Source organism: Pseudopodoces humilis, chromosome 30 (genome assembly GCF_049639895.1).
Source record: "Pseudopodoces humilis isolate 2021_Gansu_Grassland_sample_001 chromosome 30, ASM4963989v1, whole genome shotgun sequence".
Lineage (NCBI taxonomy): Eukaryota > Metazoa > Chordata > Aves > Passeriformes > Paridae > Pseudopodoces > Pseudopodoces humilis.
This window is the reverse complement of record NC_142229.1, coordinates 4,462,896-4,475,559: the sequence shown is the minus strand read 5'-3', so window position 1 is coordinate 4,475,559 and position 12,664 is coordinate 4,462,896. Positions and strand designations below refer to the sequence as shown.

Here is a 12,664-nt window from a genome sequence, read left to right as displayed (position 1 = left end):
CAGGAGCTCCCAAACCCCGCCGGGAGCTCCCAAACCCCGCCGGGAGCTCCCAAACCCCGCCAGGAGCTCCCAAACCCCGCCAGAAGCTCCCAAACCCTTCTGGGACCTCCCAAACCCCGCCAGGAGCTCCCAAACCCCACCAGGAGCTCCCAAACCCCGCTGGGAGCTCCCAAACCCTCCCAGGAGCTCCCAAACCCTCCCAGGAGCTCCCAAACCCTCCCAGGAGCTCCCAAACCCCGCCAGGAGCTCCCAAACCCTGCCAGGAGCTCCCAAACCCCGCCGGGAGCTCCCAAACCCCGCCGGGAGCTCCCAAACCCCGCCAGGAGCTCCCAAACCCCGCCAGGAGCTCCCAAACCCCGCTGGGAGCTCCCAAACCCTTCTGGGACCTCCCAAACCCTCCCAGGAGCTCCCAAACCCCGCCAGGAGCTCCCAAACCCTCCCAGGAGCTCCCAAACCCCGCCGGGAGCTCCCCAAACCCCTCTGTAGCTTTTTGTAGCCGCCCCGTGGTGCTCCAGGCAGGCTTTGAGGTGTGAACCCAGCAGGATCCCTCTGCTTTCCTCCGTTTCCCGGCCTCGAGGCCCCTGGGAGCCGCTCCAGGGTTGGTTTTTTTTTTTGGGAGGTTCCCCGCGAGGTTTTTGGGTTTTTTTTTTTCCCCAGCTCGGCACCACTCGAACCGTTTTGTATTTACAACCTAATTAAAAAGCTCGTTTCCACGAGTCTCGGCTCTCCGTGCGTTTCTGGGGGGTCCCAAATTTCCCTCCAAGCCTTTCAAAACCCTAAAAATCGAAATAAAACCTTTGAGATCATCGAGTCATCATCACGAGAAACTCTTCCTGCAGCGAGCGCAGCGGGAGCAGCCGCTCCAGGAGGAGGAGAACCCAAAGATCCACCTGGATGATCCCGCAGCGAAGATTTTCCTGATAATCGAACAAATTCCGTCATCCTCTGCTGTGGATTTAATCTGGAAGATGGGAAGGATTTTTCCAGGTAGGAACGGATGAGATTTTTCCCGCTTTTCGGCTCAAGTGGAGGAGTTTTGTCTCTCTGGGTGGGAGGCAGACCTTGCTTTGCTGAAACAACTCACAAAACAATGCTGGCTCCTTCCCAGAAGTGAAAGAATTGTTCAGGAAAAAAATTAAAAATTAAAATTGAAAATTAAAAATTGAAAATTTGAAAATAATTGAAAATTTGAAAACTAAAAATTAAAAATAATTAAAAATTAAAAATTAAAAATCATTAAAAATTAAAATTAAACATTGAAAATTGAAAATTAAAAATTGAAAATTAAAAATTGAAAATTGAAAATTAAAATTGAAAATTAAAAATTGAAAATCATTAAAAATTAAAATTAAACACTGAAAATTAAAAATTAAAATAGAAAATTAAAAATTGAAACTTAAAAATTAAAATTAAACATTGAAAATTGAAAATTAAAAATTGAAAATTAAAAATTGAAAATTAAAAATTGAAAATTGAAAATTGAAAATTTAAAATTGAAAATTAAAAATTGAAAATTAAAAATCATTAAAAATTAAAATTAAACATTGAAAATTAAAAATTGAAAATTAAAAATTAAAAATCATTAAAAATTAAAATTAAACATTGAAAATTGAAAATTAAAAATTGAAAATTAAAAATTGAGAATTAAAAATTGTAAATTAAAAATTAAAAATTGAAAATTGAAAATTGAAAATTAAAAATTAAAATTGAAAATTAAAAATCGAAAATTGAAAATTGAAAATTAAAAATAATTTAAAATTAAAATTAAAAATTAAAAATTAAAAATTAAAAATTGAAAATATAAATTGAAAATTAAAAATTGAAAATTAAAAATTAAAAATTGAAAAATTGAAAACTGAAAATTAAAAATTGAAAACTAAAAATTAAAAATTAAAAATAATTAAAAATTAAAAATTAAAATTTAAAAATTAAAAATTGAAAAATAGAAATTAAAAATTGAAAATAAAAATTGAAAATTAAAAATTGAAAATGAAAAATAATTGCAAATTAAAAATTAAAAATTAAAAATTGAAAATTAAAAATTGAAAATTAAAAATTGAAAATTAAAAATTGAAAATAATTACAAATTAAAAATTACAGGGCACAAGAAGAATTCTTTATTTTTTTTTTTCTCACACTTTATTTAGCCTGCACTACTCACCGAGCACTCACACTTTACAACACGGTGCAGGAAACCTCCCCCTACCCCCAAGGTGGTTCTTTGGTTAGAAAAACAAAAGGATTTTAAAAAATTCACCATCCAAAGAGTGAAATAAAGCCCAGCCTAGCTGCACTCTAAAAAACGTTACACAAATATGGCTTCAATTTTCAGGTTGTTGGTTTTTTTTTTTCAAGTAATTCCTCTACAGGAGAGCTTAAACTAAAAATGCAGCAGGAAATTGGGAATGCTGGGGTTTGGAGAACAAAACCATGGAGGAGAGCATCCCACGGGATTGCTGGAATTGCAGGGATCCCAAGAAGATCCTGCAGGAGCTCAGGAGAAATGGGGATAATCCCAGGGCAGAAAGGAGAAATGGGGATAATCCCAGCTCAAACAAAGGAGAAATGGGGATAATCCCAGGGCAGAAAGGAGAAATGGGGATAATCCCAGGGCAGAAAGGAAAAATGGGGATAATCCCAGCTCAAACAAAGGAGAAATGGGGATAATCCCAGCTCAAACAAAGCAGAAATGGGGATAATCCCAGGGCAGAAAGGAAAAATGGGGATAATCCCAGCTCAAACAAAGGAGAAATGGGGATAATCCCAGCTCAAACAAAGCAGAAATGGGGATAATCCCAGCTCAAAGCAGGAGAAATGGGGATAATCCCAGGGCAGAAAGGAGAAATGGGGATAATCCCAGCTCAAACAAAGGAGAAATGGGGATAATCCCAGGGCAGAAAGGAGAAATGGGGATAATCCCAGCTCAAACAAAGGAGAAATGGGGATAATCCCAGCTCAAACAAAGGAGAAATGGGGATAATCCCAGCTCAAACAAAGGAGAAATGGGGATAATCCCAGGGCAGAAAGGAGAAATGGGGATAATCCCAGCTCAAAGCAGGAGAAATGGGGATAATCCCAGCTCAAAGCAGGAGAAATGGGGATAATCCCAGCTCAAAGCAGGAGAAATGGGGATAATCCCTGGTCAGAAAGGAGGAGAAATGGGGATAATCCCAGCTCAAACAGAAAGGAGGAGTGTGGATAATTGAGATCAAACACAAACAGAAGAAATGTGGATAATCCCAGCTCAAACACAAAACAGAAATGTGGATAACCTCAGCTCAAAGCAGGAGAAATGGGGATAATCCCAGGTCAGAAAGGAGGAGAAATGGGGATAACTGAGATCAAACACAGGAGAAATGTGGATAATTCCAGCTCAAACAAAGCAGAAATGGGGATAATCCCAGCTCAAAGCAGGAGAAATGGGGATAATCCCAGCTCAAACACAAAGCAGGAGTGTGGATAATCCAAGCTCAAAGCAGGAGAAATGGGGATAATCCCAGCTCAAACAAAGCAGAAATGGGGATAATCCCAGCCCAAACAAAGCAGGAGTGTGGATAATCCCAGCTCAAACAAAGCAGGAGAAATGTGGATAATCCCAGCTCAAACAAAGCAGGAGTGTGGATAATCCCAGCTCAAACAAAGCAGGAGTGTGGATAATCCCAGCTCAAACACAAAACAGAAATGTGGATAAACCCAGCTCAAACAAAGCAGGAGTGTGGATAATCCCAGCTCAAACAAAGCAGGAGAAATGTGGATAATCCCAGCTCAAACAAAGCAGGAGTGTGGATAATCCCAGCTCAAACAAAGCAGAAATGGGGATAATCCCAGCTCAAACAAAGCAGAAATGGGGATAATCCCAGCTCAAACAAAGCAGAAATGTGGATAATCCCAGCTCAAACAAAGCAGAAATGGGGATAATCCCAGCTCAAACAAAGCAGGAGAAATGTGGATAATCCCAGCTCTCACCAAATTCCAATAAATACCTGTGAGCTCCGAGCGGGGAGCAGCCCCACGTGCGAGACAATAAATAAGAAATATTGCATTTTCTATCGGCCTGTTCGGGAGTCAGTCTGGAATGTCGTGGGCCAGAGAGGCCCTGGCCAGGCCCGGATCCTGAGGGACCCAGATCCAAGGGGGGCCTGGCTAGGCCCAGCTCTTGGGGGGCCCAGCTAGGCCCGGATCAAAGTGGGGGCCCCAGATCCAACGGGGGCCCAGCTAGGCCTGGATCCTGAGGGGCCCAAATCCAAGGGAGGCCTGGCTAGGCCCGGCTCTTGGGGGGCCCAAATCCAAGGGGGGCCTGGCTAGGCCCAGCTCTTGGGGAGCCAAGTTAGGCCCAGATCTTGGGGGACCCAGATCCAAGGGGGGCCTGGCTAGGCCCAGCTCTTGGGGAGCCAAGTTAGGCCCAGATCTTGGGGGGCCCAGATCCAAGGGGGGCCCAGCTAGGCCCGGCTCTCGGTGGGCCCAGCTAGGCCCAGATCCTGAGGGGCCCAAATCCAAGGGGAGTCCAGCTAGGCCCGGCTCTCGGGGGCCCCAAATCCAAGGGAGGCCTGGCTAGGCCCAGATCCAAGGGGGGCCCAGCAAGGCCCAGCTCTCGGTGGTGGGCCCAGATCCAAGGGAGGCCTGGCTAGGCCCGGCTCTCGGGGGGCCCAGCTAGGCCCGGATCCAAGGAGAGGCCCCAAATCCAAGGGGAGCCCAGCTAGGCCCGGCTTTTGGTGGGCCCAAATCCAAGGGGGGGCCTGGCTAGGCCCAGTTCCAGGGTGGGCCCAGCTCCTGAGGGGAGCCCAGCCAGGCCCAGGTGCCAGGCCTGCCTAGGCAGGCAGAGCCTCGAGCTCTTTGGGTTTCAGCAGTTTCTTGGCGGCGATGATGGTGTTTTTCATCAGCATGGCCACGGTCATGGGCCCCACACCGCCGGGCACCGGGGTGATGTAACTCGCCTTCTTCCTCACCCCTGAGGGGAAAAGCTCGGCTTAAAGGCCAGGCAAGGATTCCCAGCCTAAAGCCACGCAGGTTCTGTCAGGATTAACACTTTAGGATGGGCTGCAGGTGGTTTTTTTTGTGTGGGCCAGGGGGGCACGGCCCGATGTGTCTGGTTAAAGGAGCTTAACTGCAAAGGCAAGGTGGGGAAAAGCGCCAAGCCAGGCCTGGAAGCACAGGGGTCCAAAACAGCAAAAAAGACAGGCCTAAAAGCACAAAAATCAAAGCCTTAAAGTGTCAAAAAGCCAGGCATTGGAGCCTCAGAAAGTCAGGCCTGGGAGCCGCAGAAAGCCGGGCCTAAAAGCACCAAAAAACTGGGATTAAAAGCACCAAAAAACTGGGATTAAAAGCACCAAAAAACTGGGATTAAAAGCACCAAGGCCCAAAAGCACCAAAAAGCCGGGATTAAAAGCACCAAGGGCTAAAAGCATCAAAAAGCCGGGCCTAAAAGCACCAAAAAGCCGGGATTAAAAGCACCAAGGCCCAAAAGCATCAAAAAGCCAGGCCCAAAAGCACCAAGGCCTAAAAGCACCAAAAAGCCGGGCCTAAAAGCACCAAAAAGCCAGGATTAAAAGCACCAAGTGCTAAAAGCACCAAAAAGCTGGGCCCAAAAGCGCCAAGGGCTAAAAGCACCACAAAGCCGGGATTAAAAGCACCAAAAAGCCGGGCCTAAAAGCACCAAAAAACCGGGATTAAAAGCACCAAGGCCTCAAAGCTGATTTGCAGCCCAGAAATGTCAAACCCCAGGCCAGAGGCAGAGGAAAAGGCTCAGAGCAGAGGCCCAGGAGGCTCCTCTGGACCATCCCCACAGAACATCCCAGGACACGGATTCACCCCGAGCTTGGTGACACCAGCCAGGCTTTGTCCCCCCCCATCCTCAGCGCCCAAAAAAGCTGCTCCAGAGCCTCTCCTCACCTTCAAAATCCACGTCCCCCACCAGCCTGGGCTTGGCGGTGACGGGATCCTGCACCCTGGTGATGCCCACGTCGATCACGGCGGCGCCTTCCTTGATCATGTCGGCCGTGATCAGGTTGGGGATGCCTGAAAAACAAAAATACACAAAAAAACACAAACCTCAGAGGTGTTTGACATCCCCTGATCCCACTCACCCCACCTTCCCAGGATGTTCCAACCCTCCTGGGCCTCCCTGCCTCCCAAAATAACCGGATTCAAGAATTTTAAGGGATTATTTTTAAGAAAAAAAACACCAAATCCCCCCACAGCGGCACAACTGGTGTTCAGCTCGGATATCTCGACTGGAAGAGGGGAAATTTAGGTTGGATTTCTGGGAGGAATCTCTGCCTGGGAGGGTGGGAGGCCCTGGGAAGAGGAGTTCCATCCCTGGAAGTGTCCAAGGGCTGGAACAGGATGATCTTTAAGCCCAAAATTCCGTGATTTCGTGTTCCCTGATAATCTCTCAGCGCAGAACAGGAATCCTCAGGGAGTTCTGGCAGAGAGCCAGGAGCACAACCCCTGGAAATCTTTCCCTTATTTCAGCTCTGTGGCTTCTTATTTCACATTTTCCAGCCCTCCCCAGGCTGGAGGAGCTGGGGCAGTGCCCAAAGCCAGCCCAGCCCAGCTGGGCACGGCTCTGGCTGTGCCAGGGAGGGCCACCAGAAACCTCCTGGGGCTATCCCAGCCTGCCAGGGTGGGGTGAGTGTCTGCTTCTGCCAGATATCGGGGGGGATCCACCCCCAGCCCGGCTTTATCGCCGTCACTGGATCTCCCTCTGCTCCCCCACCACTCCTCAGCTTTCCAGAACTTTCCAGAACTTTCCCTCCATTCCCCATTTCCAGCTGGGACAGGGGGGTTTGGGCTGGGTTTTGGGAAAGGTTCAACCCCCCCCCAGAGGGAATTTGGGGTGCCCCTGCAGGGTCCCCAGTGATAATTTGGGGTGCCCCTGCAGGGTCCCCAGTGATAATTTGGGGTGTCCCTGCAGGGTCCCCAGTGATAATTTGGGGTGTCCCTGCAGGGTCCCCAGTGATAATTTGGGGTGTCCCTGCAGGGTCCCCAGTGATAATTTGGGGTGTCCCTGCAGGGTCCCAGGGTGGGAATTTGGGGTGTCCCTGCAGGGTCCCCAGTGATAATTTGGGGTGTCCCTGCAGGGTCCCCAGTGATAATTTGGGGTGTCCCTGCAGGGTCCCCAGGGTGATAATTTGGGGTGTCCCTGCAGGACCAGGGGCTGGATCCACGATCCTGGTGCTCCCTGCCAGGTTTTGTTTCCCATTCCAGAGGCAGAACCCCAAACTGGGAACTTTTTGGCTCAACCCCAGCTCCAAGAGCCCCCCACGCTCAGCCCCGAGAGCCCCCCAGGACATTCCATGGCCAGGATTCCCGGCAGGAACACCCCCAGGCCTGCTGAGGCCTCCTCACCTGCAGCTGCCACCACGATGTCGGCGCGGATCGTGTGCTGCTTCAGCTGCTCCTTGGGCGTGTAGCGGTGCGAGATCGTCACCGTGGCGTCCCCTGCCGCGACAAAGGGGCAGGAATTCACACACGGCACCCAAAGCCGGCCACTCCTCTGCGTCCTCACCTCCCAGACCCCCCCTGTGCTCCTCAGGAAGTTCAGGGTGAGCCCCAGGATCAGCCCGTGGAGGGATCTGGGGTGGGACAGGACAGGGAGCTGCCAAAAGAGGCTCAAGGGGATCTTCTGGCTCTCCACAACTCCGTGGTGACAGGAGGGGACAGCCAGGGCAGGGTCAGGATGAGACAAAACAGCCTCCAGCTGTGCCAGGGGAGGTTTAGGCTGGATATCAGGAAAAAATTCATCATGGGAAAGTTGTAAAGTATTGGAAGAAGCCACCCAGGGCAAGGGGGGGAGGCCGCACTCCTGGAAGTGTTCACACGTGGATGTGGGTTGGTGACCACGGCTGCATTTCATGACCTTGCAGACCTTGTCCAACCCTGCCAATCGCGTGATTCTAAGATCAGCTCGAGGATTATCCCACCCTGGGCCAGATCTCTGACCAGGGAACTGCTGGGAGTGCTTTAGGAGGCTGAAGAGTGGTGAGGGTCCTTCCCCGAGGCCACCCCGCTCCTACCTCCGGGCCGCTCGTGGCTGCCGTCGGTGTGGAGCAGCATCGCGATCGGCATCCCCACGTTCTTGGACCTGCCCGCCACCACCACGTTCCTGCCCAGCGTCGGGATTCCTGCAGGGGACAAAGCACACACTCACAGGCTGTCCTGAGCCGGGAGGGACCCGCAGGGATCACTGATCCAACCCTGGGCCCTGCGCGGACACCCCAAAATCCCAACGGGCATTTTTGCTGCTGCGGCAGCTCCCGTTCCCTGGGAATCCTTCCACCGGAGCTGGAATTCCCAGGAATTGCCACAGCAGCCCCCACCTGTCCTCTGGATGATCTCCCAGACGCCCCAGGGCGTGGCGGGCAGCATGGAGTCCTGGTCCAGGCACATTCGGCCCACGTTGATCACGTGGAAGCCGTCCACGTCCTTGTGCGGGCTCACGGCGTTGCAGAGCCTGCGCTCGTCGATGTGCTCTGCGGAGGGCAGCGGGCTCTCAGGGACAGCCCAGCGCCCAGCTGGGCTCTGCAGCCCTGAGCCCCAGCTGCAGCGGGGACACAGGGGCCTGGGATGGAGCTCTGAGCCCAAATGAGAGCTGGAATTGTGACCCCAAACGGGAGCTGGAATTGTGACCCCAAACGGGAGCTGGAATTGTGACCCCAAACGGGAGCTGGAATTGTGACCCCAAACGGGAGCTCTGACCCCAAACAGGAGCTGGAATTGTGACCCCAAACGGGAGCTCTGACCCCAAACGGGAGCTCTGACCCCAAACGGGAGCCCTGACCCCAAACGGGAGCCCTGACCCCAAACGGGAGCTCTGACCCCAAACAGGAGCTGGAATTGTGACCCCAAACTGGAATTGTGACCCCAAACTGGAATTGTGACCCCAAACTGGAGCTCTGGCTCCAGGTCCTGAGCTACAATTGCAACCTTGAGCTGGAATTACAATCCCAAGCCCTGAGCTCTGATCCCAAGCCCTGAGCTCTGATCCCAAGCCCTGAGCTCTGATCCCAAGCCCTGAGCTCTGATCCCAAGCCCTGAGCCCTGATCCCAAGCCCTGAGCTCTGATCCCAAGCCCTGAGCTCTGATCCCAAGCCCTGAGCTGGAACTGTGACCCCAAGCTGGAGCTCTGACCTTGAACCCTGAGCTGGAATTGCAACCCCAGCCTGGAGCTCTGCCCTTGAGCTACAATTCTGCCCCTGAAGCTCCCCAGCACTCCCAGTTCCAGGCTGCCAGCTCCCAGCACAGGCACTGGGAGCACTGGGAGCACTGAGGGGATTTTCAGGCAGCCACAAGGCCACACGCAGCCCGAGCTCCCAGCTTGGGAGCCCCACACAGGAATAGATTCCGCGAGAGAACCGAACCCCTGCGGGCAGCTGCTGCTGAGGGGGAGGATCAGGGCAGGATTCCTTCCCCGTGCTGCCCCGACCCTTGGAATCTTTCTGGGAATGCAGGAGGGGGGAGCTGAGCTGCTCACCAGGCAGGGGAAGCTGCACCAGCAGCCCGTCCACGGCTGAGTCGTTGTTGAGTTTGCTGATCAACTCCAGCAGCTCCTCCTCGCTGATGGAGGCTGGCCTGAGGATGGTCTCGCTGCTGATCCCTGCAATCACCAAATCCATGGGTCAGCGAGGCACAAAAGAGAGATTTTTCCAAGTTCTGTGGATTCAAACTGCCCCTGTTTTGCTGCCTGGATAAATCTGGGAGGTGCACGCAAGGATGCTCAGGCTGGGAATTCGGGGTGTCCCTGCAGGGTCCCCTGCAGGGTCCCCAGGGTGATAATATGGGGTGTCCCTGCAGGGTCCCCAGGGTGATAACTTGGGGTGTCCCTGCAGGGTCCCCAGTGATAATTTGGGGTGTCTGTGCAGGGTCCCAGGCTGGGAATTTGGGGTGTCCCTGCAGGGTCCCCAGTGATAACTTGGGGTGTCCCTGCAGGGTCCCCAGTGATAATTTGGGGTGTCCCTGCAGGGTCCCCAGTGATAATTTGGGGTGTCCCTGCAGGGTCCCCAGTGATAATTTGGGGTGTCCCTGCAGGGTCCCCAGTGATAACTTGGGGTGTCCCTGCAGGGTCCCCAGTGATAACTTGGGGTGTCCCTGCAGGGCCCCAGGGTGATAATTTGGGGTGTCCCTGCAGGGTCCCCAGTGATAACTTGGGGTGTCCCTGCAGGGTCCCCAGTGATAACTTGGGGTGTCTGTGCAGGGTCCCAGGGTGGGAATTTGGGGTGTCTGTGCAGGACCAGGGCTGGGGAGACCTTCCCAAGTCTTGGGATTTGTTGTTGAGGACGATTATAAAGGGCTGGTGGCCTGGGAAATGGTGTTTGGGACCCTCCCAGAGCAAAGGCTGCTACCATGAAAATAAAACCTCACGGCCTGAGAGGCCTCTGGACACAGCTAAAAGGGATGTTTGCCTAAAAATCCCAGCTCCAAAAGCTGCTCCAGATGTTCAGGACCCAGGTTAAACGACACTGCTGTTCCTGACCCCGAGCAGCACCTTGACTGCAGGATGGGAAGGAGTCAGAGGGCAGCGAGGTGGCTGAATAGGGGCAAAGGAAGCCAAAAATCCCCTCCTGTGCATTTTATGGCTCTGGGAAAGCTGGAAAAACCCCAATGCCAGAGCTTGAGCTGCCCTGAAGGACCCAAGGGATCACATTTAACCACACCCCGCTACAACCGGGCAGCCACGAGAGCTCAAATTCTGGGTGAAGGCAAAAACCCAACAGGCAGCTGCATCCCAAAAAGCTTCCAGCATCGAGGAGCCCCAACCAAAGGGCGCTTTCTGGGGAAGGAAAGCTCTCACTTACCCACATCAGCCGCTGCTTTGGTTTTGTTGAGGACATAGGAGTGGCTGGCCGGGTTCTCCCCCACCAGCACCACGCTCAGGTGAGGCCTCCTGTTCCCCGCAGCCACCCACTGCTGCACCTCGTGCCGCGCTTCCTGCCGGATCTGCCGCGCCAGCTTCCTCCCCGAGATCACCACGGCGTCCTCCCTGCAGCGGGGAAGGGTCACCAGAGCCTCGGGGCCACCAGCTGCCAGCCCCAGGCAGTTTGGAGCAGGAAAGCCAAGGGGAAAAGGCTCCATCCCTTGTGTTTTGTTAGGGTTTTTGGCACTTTTGTGCTCTGTCACATCCAGCAGCACGTTTTAGGCTTGGTTACAGCATCAAAGCTGGGAACGAATGAGGCAGAATCAGAATATCCAGAGCTGCAAGGGACCCACTAGGATCACTGATCCAAGTCCTGGCTCCCAAAATCCTGCCCTGGGAGCGCTGTCCAAACATTCCCTGAGCTCCAGCAGCCTCCGTGCCCCTTCCCTGGGGACTGCTCCAAAACTCACCGGGACCTTCCCCTGACACCCGGCTGCCCTGGGCTCCCAGGGAGAGTGAGAAGCACCAGAAGCTCCCAAAGGGGGACAAAGAGTGAGCTCAGAACAGTTTGGAGCAGGGTGGGATGCTCGGGGGGTGTCTGTCCCTGTCACCCCAAGGAATGTTCTGGGGTCCCTGTCCCGCTCATACCAAGGAATAATCAAAGGAGGGGATGCTCTCCTTCCTTCTCACTCAGGGGATCTCTGTCCCTCTCACCCTGAGGGTGATGGGGTCTCTGTCCCTCTCACCCTGAGGGTGATGGGGTCTCTGTCCCTCTCACCCTGAGGGTGATGTGGTCTCTGTCCCTCTCACCCTGAGGGTGATGGGGTCTCTGTCCCTCTCACCCTGAGGGTGATGTGGTCTGTCCCTCTCACCCTGAGGGTGATGGGGTCTCTGTCCCTCTCACCCTGAGGGTGATGGGGTCTCTGTCCCTCTCACCCTGGGGATGAGGGGGTCTCTGTCCCTCTCACCCTGAGGGTGATGGGGTCTCTGTCCCTCTCACCCTGGGGATGAGGGGGTCTCTGTCCCTCTCACCCTGAGGGATAATGGGGTGTCTCGGTCCCCCCGGGGCAGCCCCGCACTCCCACGCAAGGCGGCCGCGGGATTTCATCAGCCTGCAGCGCCCAGCGCGGCCTCTGGGGGCCCGCCCGCCCTCACCGCCACCTCCGGGACCCAACGGGCCGCGACCCCGGCCCGGGGGGCGCCCGAACCGGGCCGGGCCTCTCCCCACACAGCCCTCAGCGCTCCGGGACCGTGCGGAGCGCGGTGGGCGCTGCTCCCGCTTCCCTCCCAAGCATCCCCACACACCCCCGCGGTGTCCCCGGCCGTACCGGGCGGCGCTGAGCTGCAGGCGGCGGGCGCGGGGCTCCAGCGCGGCTCGGCTGAGGGCGCGGAGGGGCCGGAGCGCGGCGGCCATGGCGAGGCTGGGCCTCACAGGCGGCGGGAGCGGCGCTGAGGGGAGCGAGGCTCCCGCCTTTATGGAGCCCCGTAAGCCCCGCCCGCCCTCCAGCGATAACCAATGGGGTTCAGTGCCAAAAAATGGTTTATTCAGGTTTTTACCTTCCCAAAACGGGATAAAAAAAACCAAACATAAACGCCATAAGGTTGGATATTTTGGGTAACTGAAGTCATTTCCACAGCTGCCGCAATGGGCAGAGTGCAGGGGGCTGAGGGGCTGGACAGGACACCAAAGGTGCTCTGGGCTGACCCCCAGCTCCGGGGGGATTCTGAAGCCCTCAGCCCCGCTCAGGTGAGACCGCACCTGGAGGATGTGGAGCTGCTGGGGAGAGCCCAGAGGAACTGGAGACCCTCTGG

The 12,664-nt window shown here is 53.6% G+C and overlaps 1 protein-coding gene across 1 annotated transcript; it reads right to left on the bottom strand.

The window, feature by feature from the left end:
* Positions 1-2,094: 2,094 nt before the first annotated feature.
* MTHFD2 (methylenetetrahydrofolate dehydrogenase (NADP+ dependent) 2, methenyltetrahydrofolate cyclohydrolase) lies at positions 2,095-12,286 on the bottom strand. The gene is made up of 8 exons (XM_005532981.3): positions 12,181-12,286; positions 10,794-10,978; positions 9,473-9,595; positions 8,319-8,471; positions 8,016-8,123; positions 7,348-7,440; positions 5,890-6,015; positions 2,095-4,948 (listed from the first exon to the last, which is right to left on the bottom strand). Exons 1-8 carry the CDS (start codon positions 12,264-12,266, stop codon positions 4,809-4,811), a joined length of 1,014 nt encoding a protein of 337 aa, XP_005533038.1. The 5' UTR covers positions 12,267-12,286; the 3' UTR covers positions 2,095-4,808.
* Between the last annotated feature and the right edge of the window lie 378 nt (positions 12,287-12,664).